Here is a 19621-nt window from a genome sequence, read left to right as displayed (position 1 = left end):
ACAAAGGGTGAACAGCCCCTAAAAAAAAATATTAGAGAAGGGTTCTTTCTCTAGGGTGTACAGAGACATTTGTTTGGTGGGTTAGTGACCTTCCTATTACTGAGTAAATTGTCTCCTAATCTTGTGCAGGTGGATGTGTGGCCTCTTTAGTGAACCTCTGCTTCTTTTGACTTTCCCAGCTGGAATATGTTGGTATTTGACAATAACAGAAACTGTTTTATATTGCAATTGCATTGTGTGTATCCCTTGACATTGAGCAACACTTGATGATGAACTTTTCTATGATTTTATTTGGCTTCTCCGGTTTAAACTGTCTTCCCCGAAGTGGCACATAGCTTCTGAGTATCCAGTTAGGGAATGGGATCCTGTTGCAGCCCCAGGGCTAGTCGGGCACCTAACCAGTCTCTACCTTTCTGCAGGTGCCATTCTGGGTCTAAAGCAGATTTCATTGGTATCTGATTGAAAAGGCTAAAGCCTAGGGTAGATTTCTAATCAGTTTTCGCATTCTAATTCTCTCTAGTGCCCTTCTACTTCTCAACCACACGATTTTTTAGTTTTATACAATGTACTTCCTTCAGGCCCTCTTCTGTTAAGTTTCATGAAATTCTTTGTTTGCATTTTCACTCACTTTTTTTTCATCAAGTGTAGTAAACGTACACTAGATTCAGAAAAATGAAACCATTGCCCAAAAGTGAAGAATTCTTCAGATTGGCCTTCATAGCAATGCTCTGACACACATTGGTTATGATTGGAGCTGAAGTGACTAACACTTTTTTATTGTCCATCTAACAACTTCAGCATCTATTCTTGTAAACGGAACACTTATCTTGTTAAATCGGGCATTAAAGGAATAGTTACTTAAACATTTTATTGGCTCAAAAGATGGGCCATGATCAAAAATGTATATAAAAAATATTAAAGTTCCTATGTAAACTTTTGAGCAAATGAGGCTCAAAGTCGCACATTTCAAGCACTATGAGGGATCAATTTTGGTGACATAAATGAATAAGCCGCCTGTGATTGTGTTAATCTCTGCCCTTGCAGCACTAATGAAGCAAAAGTCAGCCAGTGTAACAAACAAAAGCTATCAGCAGGTGGCTTTTGCTTCATTATTGACGGAGAGCAGAGATTAACACGAGCTGCTGCTGGTTAAGTGCTTTAAATGTCATTATTTTTTCGAAGCACTGCAAAATAAATGCTGCGGTTTTCTTTCTAACTTAGAAAGAAAACTGCAACATTTATAACGTTGTATTTATGTTTGCGGCTTTCGCGAAAGCCGCCACAGTCAGAGATACGTTGTTGTATTTATATAAAATGCTGCAGGTTTCTTCCTACGTTTCCTGGGGTCCTCGGAGCCGGCGGAGCCCGGGAAACGTAGAAGGAAAACGGCAGCATTTACAAATGCATATTTCTGACTGCGGCGGCTTTTTCTTTGTCTCCTGGGCTCCCCCGAACCGAGGGAGCCCAGGAGACTCCAAGCGAAAGCCGCCACAGTCAGAAATACGTTGTCTTTGATTTCCGTGGTTTTCTAACCACAGCAATCTCCAATACAACAACGTTGTATTTATAATTGCTGCGCCTTTGCTTTTTGCCTTTCATTTTACGTTTTCTGTGCTTCCTTGGGCTTGGGGAGCACCGAAAACAAAAATGTACAGCTCTGCTCTGTCAGCAGTAAGCAAAGCTCCCAGTGCCGCCAGGGCATAGCTTTAACATGAGCAGAGGAGGCTGCCTGAAATGACAAAATGGATGCTCCCATATAAACGCTTTGATCCTCGTTTGCTCAAAGGTTTACATAGGAACTTTCTTTAAAAAGATGTTTAATGTATGTTTTTGATTATTGACCATCTTTTGGGACAATAAAATTTTTGAGTTAACTATTCCTTTAAGAGAATGACTAACATTTTAGCTAGCCTTAAATTGTGATTGAACTGATGTGATGTATTGATCTGAGCATTTTAATCTTTTATTGTATTTTTGTTTTTTCCTTAAATTACATCTTGAATTTTCTTTAGCTTTTATGTTCTTTGGTCTGAGATTAACTTAAAGTCAAGTGTCAATGTGTCTCTTGGGAACAGAGTGCAAGTGCTGGAAACGGGCTTGGTTTTATTTACTTTAGGCCTGACGTTGCTGTCCCGTTGTGGGCATATCTTGTTGCCCTTCTCTTTCATGGCTCAAACAAATGGGGAATGATCTCTACATGAGAGCAGCACTAGTCCTAATACATCTCACAGAAAGACTCTTTCCACAGAATCCTAATGTTCATTTTATACACAAGAAAACTAATAACAATTGTACATTTTAAAATATTGTTTGAACTTTGTCAGAAGCCAGTCTGCACCAACATTCTTGTACAGTTTTGCGGTTTCTAAACTTTGATCTTTCTTTGCATGGTAATTGTAACAATGCTGTTCCAAACCAATGTGGGACATTTGATCCTGTCCTGTTTTAACCATGATATATTCTTTCATCAGTGATGGGCTCGACAGCAGGTATCTCGCCTCTTCCCTCCATCCTCCCCGATCGTTTCTCCAAGATGTAGCGCTTCTACAGAGAAAGAATTTGATTACTGTTTCAGTCTAGGTTCATTTTGTCTCGACAGGCTTCCCGTGCCCAAATCCTGGACAAAGCAACGGAGTATATTCAGTATATGCGGAGGAAAAACCACACTCACCAGCAAGATATAGATGACCTGAAGCGCCAAAATGCACTATTGGAGCAACAAGGTGAGTTTTTATGGCTTGTGGTGGAGTTCTGCCTTTGCTTAAGACTCTGAATCTCTGGAGCCCCTAAAGTACCATAACTGAATTTGTCGTCTGTAACGATTGTTAATTTACTGTAGCGAAGTGATCTTCCCGGGGGAAGCAAGGTCAAAACAGTGAAGTGCGTTTGTTGATGCTATTAGCACATAGATGCTTATATGTGAAAACAAGTTCACAAAAGCATTTTATATTTTTGTTATAAAATGGTATTATAATTGATCACTTCAAACATGTGATTTAAAACCAAAGGTAAAGTGTTTATGTTCAGTGAATGCAGTCAAAAATGTTTCGGTGAAATTACGCAAGTAAAACAAAATATGCCGTTCTCTTACAACAAGGAGAGGCCATTTCAACTAACAAGTCAAATCATCCAGCAGCCATTCGTGGAAGCTCACCTCCAATTCAGATACGCTGAGTAATCGGAGTAATATGTAGTGGTTCTGCAAATTAGGTGGAAAAGCATTCATTTTTGCGCCAGAAAACTATTTTCAGGCAGTGCTAACTTATACTTTGTTTTATGAACTTCAGCTCTTAAGAATGCAAACCACCATCGCCCTTTCCCATGTTCTCTAACGTGTGGTTGGACAGCTTTCCCTGACCTAGCAATCCTTACCTTCAGTTTGGCACCAACATGGATGGCCGTCACCTACCACCCATTAGACCCCAATGTTGCAGACACTTGATGCTTCATTGTGAGCTCTTGGGGAATTTTACAAAGAAAATCCTGTCAATGGAGATAGTAAAAGATTCACCTGAGCAGCTTCATGGGACAGCAGAGAAATATGTTGTGGGCGACCGTTCCAAGCTTCTGATTGGCCAGCCATACTCCGCGGCCCCCACTTAGTACTAGGTGGTATTAACCAATCTTATGACGACTCCTATTTATGGACCTACAAAACGTGAAGTGCTGAGTCTACCCTGCTGAAATCAAAATCTGTGACTGCAGATTGAACACATATTTCTGTCGCAAGTGCTTAACTCACTGAGCAATCCTGGCATAGAAACTCTTATCACAAGCTCCAGTATGGATAAAAAGTTGCTCGGCACCACTGGTGGCAAGAGTTGGCTTTCCTCACTTCGATTTGGAGACATCGAACTGAGTGGTAACTTCATCCTCTGCTGACACAGGATCTTTTCTCGAGATGGGTCCTCTGGAGGTTTGTGACCAGCCAGAACTGCCCTTGGTTCACCTGTCATCTGGGCCGGAGCCTGGGATCCCTGTGATGGTTCTGGATTTCCTTGAATTGACTGGACATTGAAGTTCCTAGCCATGGGATTGTGCTGGATAATAGTGGCAGAACAGATTCTGGCTCTGAGGTAAGGAGCATGGTGAATCCCTCTGCTCCTCCCCAATCAAGTGGACATTCTGTCTCGGGAGGGGGTTTCCTTCACTCCTCCCTTGAGTTTTATGTTTGTTTGGTACCAGAGTGCTTTGAACTATTTTACGAACCTGAGCACTCTTCAGCTGCTGCCTGACTGCGAGGTTACCTATCTATAAAACTCACAGGCTTTGCTGGGACATGCTGTCCTAGGAGCCAGACCATTTCAAGACCCGAGACAAAACTGGATCGCAAAGAGAACAAGGAAATTGGGCCTTCTCTTGTTATACCCTGACTTACTGGAACACCGGCCCGGTCGCAATCCAGACTGCTCATGCACTTAGGAAGGAACTAAATCCCTGCTCTTCAGGTAATGCCTATTGTTAAAATCCATCGGGCATAGTAATGTAGCTGCTTGTCTCTTTCTCCTTCCCCCACCCCTTATCAATAGCTCTTATTCTATCACTCATGTCTCCTGACCTGTTTGACAGCAGCTTGTTTGTCTCACCCCCGACCCCCATCCCCATCCCTCATTTATTTTCTCCTCGCTCCCCTCCAGAACTATCTGAAATGTCATCAGGCCTAGTATGATAGTCGCTTGTTTTGTTCTTGTCCTTCTCCTTCACTCCTAACCCCCCACATTTTGTTAAATTCCAGCACTACCTTAATTGTCGTCGGGCAGTCATGTAGCCGCTTGTCTGTTCTCATTCTCCTTCCCATCCCCCTCCTCGCCTATCGTTGTCAAAAGGTCTTGCACTATGTGAAATGTCGCCAGGCTGATTACGATAGTGATTTTTCACATTCTGAATGTATCAAGGACTTGTAAGAATGTCGCTGTATTCTCCCTTGTTGTTGAAGGGCTTTGAAACACATTGTGTATAGGTGCTATATAAACAATTCAATTAGATCTGTCACTTAGGACTTTCTATACCTAGATATACACTACCACACTAAGTACTATAACCTTGCCTTCCACCAAAAGACTGCTACATTAGTCCCGCCTTCTGATTTTCTGTAGGTAATAGATTTAATTGAAGCTGCATCGATGCAGAACATATACCATAATTTCGATTTTTAAGGAAGAGTTCCAAAAATAGCTAAGGGGTGAGGTGGAAAAGCTGTCGTGTGGCAACCTCCACCATAACGGAAAGGCAAAAAAGCAAGGGTTAAATTTAAAGAACTGGTGGGGTGGGGTAAATTGGATGAAATAAGATTCCTTTCTGTGAACATTAGTGTCTGGACACAAGCTCTTGATTTGACGCTCTTTTTGACCAAGCAGTACTGCAGAACCTCTTGGGTTAGACCAGCACAGGTCCGCCACTTGCTATCCAGCACCAGATTACACGTTTTACCAGGTGGATTGCACAGGTAATACTCAAGCAGACTCCTTCTGTCCACATGACCCAACAACCTTGTGTTCACCAGCCTTTCCCTCCTGCAAGTCTCTTCAGAGAAATAACTTATTAAATAGAATTGAAGGTGGAAGCACATTTGCTCTTGGATGGGAAGGCTCCTCCCTACTAGTCGAATTTCAGTAAGTTTGGGGGTTATGTGAACAGAATCTTATGGAATGTTATGTGGCCAACAAGCGACGTTAAAATTAACGGATCGTGCCACTAAGTCTCTTCAGGCAGATTATGACTGATGGGTGGAATAACCATGTTTAAGCTGTTTCTGGAAATTTGCGTGTGCCTCAATGTTTCTACTTCCTTTCACCTTTTAATTCATTCTCAAGACCTGGATCGATGCAATCGGGGCCACATGATTTTCCTGCTTAACCAGGTTGGCCAGCATTTTCCCTGCCTTATTCCCCTCCCCGTATCTCCGAGCCCTGGAAGGGGCTGCTATATAGTGTACTTCCCTTACCGTCAAATTCCCTGAGATTTATGTATTTCAGCAAGGGTGTCTCCACCGTGTGTCCGGCCATATGTCTCCTCCAGTATGTTCAGTTCCCTCTCCGTGTCCCGGCGTACCTCCCTTAGAAGGCCCGTTGTTTTAGATATTAGGACCCCTCTTGCCCACACCTTGAATGTTTCCCAGACTGGCGAGATATGGTCAACAGACCTTATGTTGTCTGCAAAGAAATTGGCGATGTCTGTGTGTAGGCCTTCCGCTACGTTTGGGTCTTTTAATATACCAATAGGCATTCTCCACCTTCTAGCCGGCTTAGGGACGTCCCTGAGGGTAATTTCCATGGTCACAGGGGAGTGATCAGATAGTGTACGGGGGAGGATTTCGCAACTCTGTAGGGCGTGTGTAGTATTTGAGGGGACAAACCAATAGTCTATACGTGACTCGCTATCATGTACGGAGGAGTAGAACGTGTAACGCTTGCTTGTTGGGTGGAGCACTCTCCAGGCATCCGGCAGGGACAGCTGCTGTATTATCTGCTTCAGAGCAAGTGCCGTCCTAGACGGTGGCCTAGGTGTCTTGGCGGACCTGTCCAAGGTGTGGTCTAGCACCACATTAAAGTCCCTCCCCCCCACCCCAATAGTATGGTTGTCGCTTCATGTTTAGCAAGGATTTCAAATATCTGTAAGTAAAAGTCTGGGTCTTCAAGCTTAGGACCATAGGTATTTACCAGGGTTGTCTGTTCTCCAGCAATTCCCCCCAAACAAGCACATATCTCCCCATCGAGTCCACCAGGTGGCCTTTCTCGAACCTTAACGATTTGTGAATCAGAATGCTTACCCCCCTAGACTGTGAGGAGTAATTTGTGTAATAGCGCTGATTGCTCCATTTCACCAGTATTTGATCATTAACCGAGCCCTGCGCATGCGTTTCCTGTAGCATTAAAAATTTGGGGCACGTAATTGCCCACCTTTCTGGCTTTCATTGGATTGTTTAGGCCTCGGACATTCCATGTCATTAGTTTAGCCTTTAACCCATCACCCATTTCCTACGTATACGCATTGTATTGTATTGTATTGTGACAACCATAGATGCATGTGCAATCAGGACTGGAATGGTGCCTGCATCTGTGAGACCTTTTTCCAACAAACCTACAACTTTCAACTGCGCAAACTCTCCTCCCAGACAAACTCGTCTGGGCGGTGATCACAACAAGGAAACTTCCCCTTTTGCCCTTTCCTGCCCGCCACCCACATCATCTGCCCCAACTTGACGATGAACCCAAGTAACTGATTGGAACGTTCCTGAGGGTGCTTCGTCGCAGAGCAATGCCCAGCCGTCTGGCCGCCCACGTGGGAGACTCTACGGCCCGGTTACATCGGATTTTGGTCCAGTTTAGCTGTGTTGACTGCACAGCGAAGAGAACATGTTTCAGCTGGCAGGGGGGATGCCTCATCCGTCCACCGGATCGCCTCTTCCTTCACCCGGGCAGGGTCTTGCATTTGGGTCTCTTGCGCGATCTCTGGGGGGCAGCGGAATAGAGGCGGAACACATGCCATCGCCTCTGCAGGGTTTTCAAAAAAAGTGGGCTCTGCCCCCATGTTGGATTCTCATTTTCACAGGGAAAATCAGGGCATAGGGTGTATTGCGGAGTCTTAATTGGTTTTTTACCATCTCGTAGGATCTGCGCTGTGCTTGTATACTTGCAGAAAAGTCCGGATATATATGTATCCTGTTGTCTTCATGGTGTAGTGTCCCCTTTTCTCTTGCTGTCGAAGGATTGTGTCTCTGTCCGTATAATTCAGGAGACGTGCAATGATGGTTCGGGGTGGAGCGCCCAGCTTGGGGGTTGGTGCCAGGGTGCGATGAGCCCTTTCAACGAGGAAGTGGTCGGACAGGGAGTCTTCCCCTAATACGGATTTCAATAGTTCTTCCACCCTCCTTTCCATGGAGCCCTTGCCAAACGACTCCGCCACTCCAACAATGTGGATATTATTCCTGCGGGACCTGGATTCAAGATCCTCGCACTTATTCTGCGTCTTGCGGAGCTCCGTCTGGAGTAGGGCTATATCACGGCCGTGTTGTGTAAGCACATGCAGTTACACCTATCCTGTTTTCTGCCTCCGAGATGCGTGCACTTTCCTTTTCCACTCGCGCTTTCAAGGAACCAATCGTCGCCACTATGTCCTCTAGTTTCACGTTGACGGCCAAGAACCCATTTTGCACAATTGTTGCCAAGCGGTCTAAGAAGTCTGTGTTTTGGACTTCAGAAGTTTGTGTTGCCCCTCCTGGTGTCTCCTGTTGTTGGGAGCTTGTGTAGGAATCCATTGGGCCAGTCTTTCTTACCCCTGCAGCTTTCTTCTCAGTGCGGCCCATTAGGCGACGTCGCAACTTCCAGGGTGGACTGTGCTTTCCAACGTATGTGTGTTGCTGGCCGTCAATGACTGCCCGCAGCAGTTATGCTCTACGTTGTTAGCGCACCACAATGCAGGTATGGGGGGGTAAGCACTGCCTCTCTGCGGGTGTACAATCTCGCCCCAGGGATGTTGTGTTAGACCGCTGCGGTCTTCGTATGGAAAAGGGGCTTGGTCTGGGGTATGTCGGCAACGCGAGCACCGCGTAGCTGCCCTCGACCTCAAGAGGTCGCAGTGCTCAGCCTGTTGCCTCGTCTTTCCCCTCTATCCAGGGGGTTCAGGAGCACTTCTATCCCGCAGCTCCCAGTGTGTCCGCTGCGTTGCTCAGCCGGGGTTTGATGCAGTGCCACCATCACCCACTGTTGTCTTCCGTGCAGGGGTAAGCGGGTATTAGGGAAGGAGTTTGGCGGCCCTCCGAGCTCCACTGTCCGAAGTGTCACAACGTGTATAGGAGCCCAGGGTCTGTCTCGTCGCTTGGGCGATCTACCACAGTGTCTTTGGCATTCAGTCGGGCTTTAACTACCGTCTCGCGGCACACCCAGTTTCTCCCCGAGGCCACAGTGGCAGGCAGTGTTTGTTCCCGGGGGGTCCTGAGAGTAGGATGTTCACTTCGGGAGTGATTCCCGGCGTCAGGTTGCGCTCTCTTGCAGCGCCCCCACGTCCCTCACTGATGCAGCAGCGGCAGCCTCCGTCTATAGTAGGGCCTCGCCCCCAAATCTGTACCGCTCGCCCCCACTCCCGTAGCACGGATGTATCTTGTACGGGGTGCTGGCCCCCGGTATCTCACCCCCCGATCGGCCCACTTCACCAGCTTCATCCTAGCTGGGCTTAGCCGCGGGAGGGACCAGGATCCGAGGGGGCAAGCGTTGTCGTCGCGGCGTATCTCCGTCGGGCTTCTCCTGCAGCCTGAAGCCCGGTGTGGGGAGGTCTGCGTTCCTGCTTCCGCAGAGACGAAAAGGAGAAGAAGCGGAGCGTCGCCGCCCCCGGGCAGCACTTGTGTTTCGGCGGGCTGCCCCTCTCCCACCAGGCCGATCCGCCGCTACGAGCCCCAGGCTCGAGTGAGTCACCTGGAGCCCACTGGCGGCCGAGCCGCGGCTCAACAGGCGCTGCAGATGCAGACGATATCTCCACCGTCCCGGGGTCCTCGCACACCGCCTTCACAGGGTGTCTTCCGAGGACCTTCCCCCGCAATATTCTGTAGCAGCGCGACGGCCAGCGCAAACCTGGAAGGATTTATAAATTGAAGGATTTTGATCGAGCCGGAGCTCTTCACCTAGGTGGCCATCTTAGCTGTGTGCAACAGCGCCCCCCACCCCCAGTAGACCAGTTTATTAAACTAATGTTGCATTATAAAATTGTGCATTCACTGCCTTTCCACAGCACCCATGAGCTTTGCTTCCTGACCTCGAGTTTTAAAGGCTGTTCAGTTCTTACTGTATAATCTTGGGGAATGTGTAATTTGCAATGTGCTACCAGCCTCTGCGGCTAATAAGCAAGTTAATAAAATGTGAATGTTTCTAGGGAAAAGCAGGCTCTCGGGCCTGTTTACAGTGCCTCAGTCTAATGTTAAACTCTGTATCCCAACTTGATTGCCTGCTATTTGCTTGAAACACAATTATTTAGGGCATTCTGCAGCCTACTGCATAGAACTGTGTGGCTATCAATGAAGCCCACTCCCCTTTTAGTGGGCGAATCCCACAGCTGATAGTTGTGCCTTTTTACTGTGCTGAACTTGCATTTTTTACCACATAAGAATAAAGGAAATCACCACTTTGACTCTATGAAGGAAAATTCGGAACAAGAGGATTCTTTGAGCAGAAGATGGAAGAAGCCAGTCTGTACCACTTCGGATGGCCAGTGGTTAGAAAAAGCCCCCAATTGATCTGGACTCTTCAGTCCTTTCTGATGGCCGAATGTTTGGGCAAAAGACACTTGAGGTCTGGGGAAACTGTAGATCTGGCGCCCACATGGACTGCAAGGAAACAATTTGCAAACTTTTTTGGGGTGCATGATGTTGGCTCTTTATGCACTATTTTTGAAGATTCGTCAAATTTAGATAGTTCAAATCCAGACAAGAGCACCATTGCATCAACGTCGGCAGCTATTCATTGCTGTGATCAGAACCGACTGATTGGCAGAATTTTTTGGTATTTCGCAGGGCATGTTAGTTTTGCGATAATCCAGATTAATTAAATTCTAGACTTTCAATGGGCACATCCAAAAACAGTTTTAGATGTTGCAAAGAACTCAAGAACACAATGAGGCTGACCATAAGTCAATGATGTATAACAATTTTTGGGGAAAGCTGGTGGAATCGTTAATCCATAATCAGATTTTCCTTAATAGTATTGCAGAGAAAAGGGAGGCCTGATGCTGTCCGAGTCGATTTTGGCCTGCAAACCTTGGATTTCTACTACACCTCTTAAGGGGGGAGAGCCCCTTGTTTCTGTGTTGGTGTTAGGTAATTCATCTACAGTTTTTAAACTCTGCTGCCTCCCTCCTGCTGAATCTGTCAATGGTTGCATCTTCAAGAGAACATTGGAAAATCTGTATGCACCATGGCAGCTTTCAAATTGCTCCCTGCGCAGAATCTTACCCGGGTTCTGTTGCAGCTAAAACTTTGATATGGCAGATCTGCGCTCTGCAGAAATAATTAGATGCAGTAACACTACTGTAGACTACCAGGATATTGCAAATCACTGAAGTGTTTAGTGACCAAATAGAGGAATGAGGTAGAAGGCAACGTTCCTTTATGAAGTCATGGAACTCTTGAGGGGATTTACAATATCGTTTGCATTGTATTCCTTATAATACATGGCCACACAATGTCGCCCCCTTTACCTGGCATTTTGCTTAATCTGATATGAGCTCTTCCAGTTGTTGTACATAATCAATGTGGAATCTTTTGGGATTGAAAACAAAACACAGATAGGCAGCTTGTCATGTGTTGCAGAAACAAAGTTTAAAAAAAAATGCATCTAAGAACAATTTGTTTATAATTAATGATAAACATGTAGACAGATTTGTTCGCGAACTCCAGCAGTTCACAAAATGAACCCACTACCATCAACTGTTCATTATCAAGAAATGGCAGGATGCCATCTGGTATTTCTAAGGAATCTGAAAAGCTAGTCATGGCTTTAAAAATAAGTGCTGCAGTGACATTTGGAATTCACCTCTGTGCTGGCTGAAACTGCAAGCATTGCAGTCGCAAATCAATTGCAATACTGATTACAGTTAGAGTATTAATGTAATGTTCTTAATACTGTTCAATGTCGTCACCCACTAGACTGTCATAGTGATGAACCGTGGTAATGGGAGGGGGTAGTAAACTGAGCTAGTAATAATGGTCCACCAACCGGAGCGACCTCACGTGGCCCCGTCAGCCCCCCACCCCCCAATGATGGGTTTATCACTATTGGTAGAGCTAATGCTTTAACATTTCTTTTTGTTTTTTTGCATCGATGATTTGCTTTATTTTCTAACACATGCCTGTTGTTCCATGGGGGAAAAACAAAACCAACTTTGCCGCCACCATGGAAAATTGCAAAAGGGATACTCACTTTTCGATCGAAATGGCAGAGGCCGAGCCAATGAGGCACATGCAGCCTGAGGGGAGCTGGTACGTGCAATTGGAGAGTAAATTGAATGCGGGGGGTGGGTGGGCCTGGTGGGATGAAGAGGGCATAGGAGGGTTAGTCAGAATAGATGGCGGATATCTGGGGGTGGGAGGGGCAGTTTAGGTGGTCAAGAAAACACTGGTGGTTATGCTGGGATTCCAGCCACCTAATTTGGTTGGTGCTTCAACCCTGGCTGCTAACGGTTTTAAGCTTTTTATATGGGAATTCCTAGTACACCCCCCCCAACCCCGTCTCACTTTACATGTACCCTTGTGACGTAACCAGGAAACCGTTTCTCGGCCCGAATGCAGCTGTAAGAATTGAGACCTGTACTCTACTCTTCAGTTACTGGGGTCCGGGTTAAACCCATCACAGTTACAATTTAATCTCAATTATTCCGCCCTTTTTAAATATTTTGCCATTTCGGATCCAGGCACAAGGTCCTGGAACAGCAATCTCTGGGTACAAAAGGTAAAGTGCTGGAAAACACTGAATAGTACATTTTAGGCTTACATGTTGCTCTTATCGTGGAGCAACAGAAGTACAAGGTGCCCTTGTTTGACCCTAAACCAGTGGAGTTTGTTTTCACCAGTTTAGCTACTAGTATGCAGCAGCCGAGAAGGTGAAACGGAAAGCTCAGTTGGTTTAAGTCTATGCAGGTCCAAAACACACATTCCTTCATAATGAAAGTGAAACAGTGATGCATTTACTGTAAGTCACTTAGTCATGCATCTTTGTTTCATATAAATAAAAGCGTTGCCAAGATACTAAATGCATAAAACCACATTTTGTTAATGCCACATTTAGAATTGTCTGGATTGCAACTGTTTTCCAGATTAACAATGTTAACACCAGCTTTGTTTTAACTTCCATTGAAGTTAATACCTGCTGGTTTGTGGCCTCCTCCGGTTTAATGCTGAAAGCTTTGTAGCATGAATCTGTTTATGCTCCAGTGGTATAAGATGGTGGATAATGCACAGAATGTGATTCCAAGTGTGCTAAATGTATGTTTGACTAACTAGCCGAGGGGTCAAGACTTAGACTTCTGGCTCTTTGGTCCACACCCTTGCTTTTTTGTTTCCTTGTTAGGCACTTGTACAGCAAGTAAAATACAGTTTCAAAGTGCCCACAGGGTGAGTGGGGAAACAAGGGCGTGAAATACATTACATAAAATAATTATAAAAGCGGTGGGGAGAAAAGGAGGAAGCACAAACATACTATTCCTTTTGAGTATTTAGAACGTGCAAGTGCAGCAAGAAAAAGGGCAGAGGGAGTAGGTGGTAGAGAGTCTGGCCTGATAGGTGAGCCAGAGATAAAGTGCTTGGGTTGTTGAGTGCTACATGGCCAGGGGCCACTTTAGCAGGAAGTGAGATCCTCCAGTGTGGAGGTTGCGCCAAGGCAAGAGCTGAGGGAAGACGAGAGCTGGGCCAATTGGGTGTGAGAGGTCGGGGCTTTGAGGATGCATAAGGGCCCCGAACATCAATCACAGCAACTGTGGGATTAGCAGACAAGAGAAGGGAAGAAGGTGAAGAGGAAGGTCTTTAGGAGCTTCCGGAATTTACGAAAGTCCTGCTCAAGGGGCAGAGGCATGGGAGGCTGTACCATTGGAGGGAGCCAGCTGAGGGAAGTGATGTACCACCTACCCTCTGTTTGGCACTACACCTTTGTGTGTAAAGCGTTTTTCTAGAGGGAGAGTATTTAGTAAAATAAAGTTGAAGATCGTGGGGGCCCCGGGTCTAGACAGCCTTGTGGATGATGCAGGGGGATTGGAATTTAATCGGTGCGCTTAAGGCCAAGGATTAGTCTTGCGGCCCTATTGTGTATTAGCTGGAGCGGTCACAGAGTGGAAGACGGTAGATTCAGGTGGAGGCTATTGCAATAGTCATGCCTAGAACCAGGGCTCGGCTAACATTGAGCCTCTGGGGGAAAGTGAGAAAATTAAGAATTATTTTGAGAAGGAAGAGTTGAAAGTGGGACTTCTTGGCAATGTCCTGAGTGTGAGGAAGGAAGGAGAGGGAGGAGTAGAAGATGACTCCACAGTGTCTGGCTTCAGGAGTAGGAGCAGGGGGAGAGCCCAAGGAGAAAGGCCAGAGTGAAGGGAAGGAGGGATCGGGGGGCCACGATGGGAAGGATCTCAGTTTTACAGGTGTTGAGGCAGAGATCGTTGGAGCTGCACCAGGACCGGATGGCAAATAGGCAGACTTGGATGATGGTGGGAGCATGAGGGTCTGCAGGAATTTCGAAAAAGCGGTGTGTCTGCAGAACACAAAGTTGGAGATGAGGTGTGCAAGTTGAGTAAGGTAGATGTTGGAGCCAAGGGGAGAGAGTGGACCCCTGGGGGGGAAGGCGAGAAGGTGCCCAATATGACCTGGGAATAGCAATCAGTAAGGAAGGCTGTCAGCCAGTCCAGTGCCTGTTCTACCAAGGGTGGTAGTGGAATGGTTGACTGCGTCAAAGTAGAGATCAAGAAGGATGAGGGGATTTGGAGTCAAGCGATGCAAGCAGTACTTCACAGGTATTCCAAAGAGCAGTTTCCGTGCCTCTGGATGCTCTGAATCCAGATTGATGGTCCTGGAGACCATGAACAAGCGACGTGTGCGAGTTGGGGCAATGCCAACTTCTCCATCAGCTTAGGAGAGCGAGAGGAGAGACCTCCCCAGTTGGAATCACTCGGGAGGTTCGAGGTGGATGAGATGAAAAAGTAAGGCAGAGCAGACAGCCCATTCAGAGAGGAGTGGTGGAGGCTGGTAAATTGTAGCAATGGTCAGGGTGAACATGGGAGAGAGGACCAGCTTGCAAACCAGGCTTTCCAATGAAGGGTAGTGCTGGGTGGATAAAATGGAAGCAGGAACCCCAAGGCAATACCCGACCAGTGCAGTGAGATCGAGGCTTGGAGATGATTTTGAAGCTGTCTGGAAGGAGGAAATCAAAAGCAGTGACTTTGCTGGCATTGAACCATGTCTCGGTAAGGGTGAGAATGTCGCAGCGTGTTTGTTGGCTGAACAGGCATTAATAGTTGCCAGATGGACGAGGTCTCTGCCTTTGAAAGTTTTCTGAGGTGGTGTTAATGAGAGAAGGCAGAATCTTGTCAAAGAGGTTAGGTTGTGGACCCTGAACCAGGATAGTGCCTGTGTGATTGACATTAACGAAGCAACATGAGGATGAGAAGCCGGCAAGAGAATGTGCCACCATTAATGTTGCAGGATGTGGAAGGAAAGAGTGGCGCTGAGATGAGGGTGGTCCATAGATCTGGAGAGGGGATAGAGAAGAGGATATTGGTGAAAACCTCTCTGGAGGAGCACTGATGTCGGCGTCTGCTATGGGAAGTTTTTTGTTTTGTTTTTTGTTCTTCTACTGGACTTCATGAACGAGGGAGGAAAGGTGATGGTGTAGCAGTTAGAGAAAATAGAGATGGAGAGCCGTAGGGACTGCAGAGGATATTTGAAGAATGCAAGAAGAGTGGCTGCACCGCACAGTTGTAGCTAAACTCACCAGGTGGCCTAGTGGAACTAGTCACAAAGGCCTAAATGCTATCCAGAAAAAGGTGTACGGCTGTAGAAAGTACACACAGCCTACAATTAAATTGTTTTTAAAGGGGCACAGATGTAATGCAAGAGAGGAGAGGGGCATTGTTCCCTTGTTCACTCCATGTTTGTTTTCTTGATTGTCATTGCAACCCGCTTTCCAGCTATACAGTAGTGGCAAGGACAGATATCCAGGGACTAATTCGATCAGTTGAGGATATTTATTTTACAGTAGCCAGAGTTGGAAATGGTTTAATCTGGGTGAGTTGAATCTTTCAAACCAAACTTTACATTGAATACCCCCTACATGTCAAGCTGCTGCCTAGAACTTCAATTAACGCTGTTCAATTTTAATGGATGTTCCCCTGCCCTGCTAAAGGTGTAGCATATGTGCTGAAGAGTGAATTCTTTGTTTTTTTAATTGATCATTTGCCAAGTGTAAGCACACTGGTTCCATTCTGCTACAAGATTTGCAGGCTCATTTTTTGAGCTGGTAGTTCATGAAGTCATTAACTCAGTAACCTAGTGGGAAACTGGCCCTCATGTCATGAGTCCTTGTCAGCTTATGCTAGTTCTCCCCTAGCTGATTTTTCCATGCACGGGGGTGGCCACTAAATAGCAGGGCTTGCTGACAGTAACCCTTGTGTAATGGAGAATGCACACTAGGTGAGAGCAAGTCGCTACCGCAGATCTCCACAGGAGAGGTTTTCCTGTAAACCAAGTAGAACTTCTGTTCTTTATAAACATTGATTGGTGTCAGTCTTCCTATCTTTGAAGTGTTTATATACTTCATGTGACATGGGGAACTATTAGTACAGCTTTTCCTTTTAAGCTGCAACATGGTGCCCGCGGATACTGTTCTGGCACAATTTCTACTTGGAGACCCCGCCCCACTTCCCTAAATATTTCATGGTAAAGCCCTAAATAGTTGACCGCTCTGTGCCAAGCACATGTAGGTTTTTAAATCTCTTTCAGACCAGTCCGGCTAGAAGTAGCTTGTGCCTTTGTTTGCTTGAAATTCGAACTCCTCAGTGGCACATCCAGAAAAAACCTGAGCAAGCTTCAAATGGTACACAACAATGCCCTGAGAGCAGCTCTAGACATCGGCAAGAGAACACATCAGAGGCTAGAAAAGCCGCCCAGTCAGACAGGGTCAATATCAAGATCCTTTGCATCGCTCACTGATGCCTCTCAAACAGTGCCCCGCCCTACCTTGTAAACCAAGTCAAAAAACGCTCCTCGACAAGACCTCCAAGCATGGCCTACAAACATTGCCTTGTCACCCCGAGATTCAACTAGAAAAGGGCAGGCGGCTTCAGCTTCCCATTCTAGGCTGCTTAAACTTAAAAAACACCTTTTCAACAGACATTTAACTTTGCATCGCCTATCCCCCCACTCTGCCTAACTAGTTTTCCCCACTACTGTAACCAGCGCCTAGTTGCCTACGGGCTTGGTGCTCTCTATAAAAATGCACATAAAGGCCAACATTAATGGGTGCTCTGAGACTCTCACTTAAAGAAGCAAAGTATAGTGATTGAGATAACCGAAAACTTGCTATTTGTAGCTCTGTTATAAGCCTATTACAGGATGCTAAAATTACAGCATTCTCATTGCTATAGCAAATATTGTGTTACTGTATCATGAAGAGAGAATAAATCTGTCGGATTTTGGGGGTAACATTTAAATATTCTTGCTTCTCCTGTGAGTTCTCCACACATCCAAGCCAACACCAGTATTTTTTATCCCCTCCTCTTCCTGATCTACATTGGAGTCCTCACCGGGCTACTTCTACCTGCTGCTCGTTTTCCTCTTACCCACAGTCTTCTCCCTTTGCTTAGTTTTCCTTTGCATCTGGCTACCCCAGACTTGTGCCCCGTTTGCTGTTCAATGTCTCACTTCTGGTAGATTGACTGTGGTAGCTGGTGGGAATATAAAGGAATGTTGCACAGGTTTTTCTTTTGGTAGGATTAAATACTTCACTTGTGAAATTCATTGTCTGAAGCGATCTGTCTTCTGCAGGTCAATGTGTTTGAATTGTTTCTTTGTTTTTTGGTTTGTAGTACGTGCACTGGAGAAAGCAAGGTCGGGTGCCCAGCTGCAGGCCAACTATTCATCCACTGAAAATAGCCTGTACACCAATGCGAAGGGCAGCACCATCTCAGCCTTCGATGGGGGCTCCGACTCCAGCTCAGAGTCTGACTCTGAAGAACCCCAAAGCAGAAAGAAGCTCCGAATCGATGCTAGCTGAACACATTACAGCAATAAAGCGACTGTATGGGCACGGCGGTCTTACCTTCTTTTCTGTTCATCCGTGTAATCCTCACCCCTTTCCCAGCTGTAAAGGACTTGTTTTTTCCCCCATTTAGTAGACTCTTGGACTGCATCTATTCCACTCTTCATTCCTTTTCAACTTTCTTCATTCTGATTTTAAAAGCAAAATGTCCCAACTTGGCAGATTTTGTACCAAGAACTAAACCTGCAGCCTCTGAATGGGTGCAGACAGTAGCACATTGCCTTATCGGCCACACAAAGCCCATATCAATCGCTAGTATCATAGGTGCTACATCTATTTCACTAGGAGGAACGTCACAGCCAAGGTCTTTGTGAATCTGTGAGCAGGTAGGCTTTTAGAAGATTAATTTTAATCGTAAACCTGCATATATTTTTTTTATTTATGAGAAATACAGATTGAGGGAGGGACGTGGTTGGCTGGCTGAACGGTGAGACTGATTTGAAGTAAATGTATTTTTTTACCCTTCTGTTCACAAATGGCACTGTTTTGAAAAAATGCAGCAAAACAAAAATCATCAGTCTTTCAAACGAAATGGAATGGAGGCGAGCAACCCAAGTTTGCTTCATGCCGTTTCTCAAACTGGGTGATGTTTTTATTTATTCTTTTTCAGAGACGTCTGCTGTCGCCCACGGGCCACCCGGGGGGGGGGGGGGGGGGGAGATTCAGGCTCGTGTGCGGAGGGGTGTATTTTTGTATCTTGCGATGAGTGATAATGTTTTGATATTTATGTCCTGCTACTGAAGTCTGAACTTCCCAACTCTCACTCGGCCGATGATGTAGGCATGTGAAACTGTACAGATTCATAAGGTTATGATCAAATATCCTTTTTGTGCATTTCTAAGAAGTATAGCCAACCCAACTTTTGTACGTCCGTACACCAAGAGCAGTGTATTTGGTACTGATTGCTGAGTAGTGGGCAGCCTCGTGTAGCATGCATGGATTCACTTAGTTTGAGCAGCTAGTTCATGACGCTACCGAGATATTTCATAAACAAAATCAAAAAGCTACTTGGTACTGGAACCAGACATTGTGTTTTGTGTGGTGGGGTAGGGGTGGGTGGGATCTGGGGCTTGTATGTGTGAGTACTTCTGTGTTTTATTTTTTCCTCCCATTTATTGGCATTTAATGAAATAGTGTACACAGTGTAGATTTGTCTTTGTTAATGTTAAATTCCATTCCATGGAAATCAAAGGTATGTTGTGCATACTGCTCAAGAAATGTCTTGCAAGTTGAGGCTTGCCTTTACTATAAGACTAAATAAATAAAAAAATATTTTATCCTTGTAACGTTGTCGTTTACTATTTTTAAAAGTTTCTTTTTACTATTGAAAGAGTTTTGCAACAAACGGGTTGAAGAGAATTATTTTAAACATTTTGACGATTCCTGAATATTCAGCCAATCAACATTTTAGGGGTAGGGTAGTGTTACGTACAGATTTCATCATTTACAATTTTCCCTGTGGCTTGTATTAACATTTTAAAAATGTTCACAAATTAGAAAGGTGAAGACTTGTCTAATGAAAATCTATAAGAACGCTGGTTTTCTGTTCGTGGTAACATGGGTTATCTTTGTGCATGCTGTTCGTAAGAAGCAGTGTGTCTGTTTTGCTGTCTGCTCACCACTTTTGCACTCGTTTTGCACCATGCTTTAGAGTATATAATATGGCTTTTGATGTCCATTGGAAATGCTTGAATTAGCAAGATGGATTGCCCTACAAAAAAGCCTTTTTTTAATCGGGTCTGTGTTGCAATTGAACCTGCTGAAATGATGGTTCTCCTAGGTGTCGTTTAACTTGCTATTAAAAGTAATTTAACAAAGAGCAGTCTTGTAAGGGCTTTTGT

The 19621-nt window shown here is 45.4% G+C and overlaps 1 protein-coding gene across 2 annotated transcripts in view; it reads left to right on the top strand.

Moving 5' to 3' along the window:
• Positions 1-19066, top strand: part of MAX (MYC associated factor X) — a 107590-nt gene extending 88524 nt beyond the window's left edge. For both annotated transcript variants that reach the window (XM_069638669.1, XM_069638671.1), the window contains exons 4-5: positions 2600-2723; positions 17548-19066. In XM_069638669.1, coding sequence (XP_069494770.1) covers positions 2600-2723; positions 17548-17735 — 312 coding nt within the window. In that variant the 3' untranslated portion in view covers positions 17736-19066. The remainder of the gene's footprint in view (positions 1-2599; positions 2724-17547) is intronic.
• Positions 19067-19621: the final 555 nt, after the last annotated feature.

The sequence above is a fragment of the Ambystoma mexicanum genome, chromosome 14 (genome assembly GCF_040938575.1).
Source record: "Ambystoma mexicanum isolate Mex_15411 chromosome 14, UKY_AmexF1_1, whole genome shotgun sequence".
In the NCBI taxonomy this organism is placed as follows: Eukaryota; Metazoa; Chordata; class Amphibia; order Caudata; family Ambystomatidae; genus Ambystoma; species Ambystoma mexicanum.
This window is presented reverse-complemented; position numbering and strand designations above follow the sequence as displayed.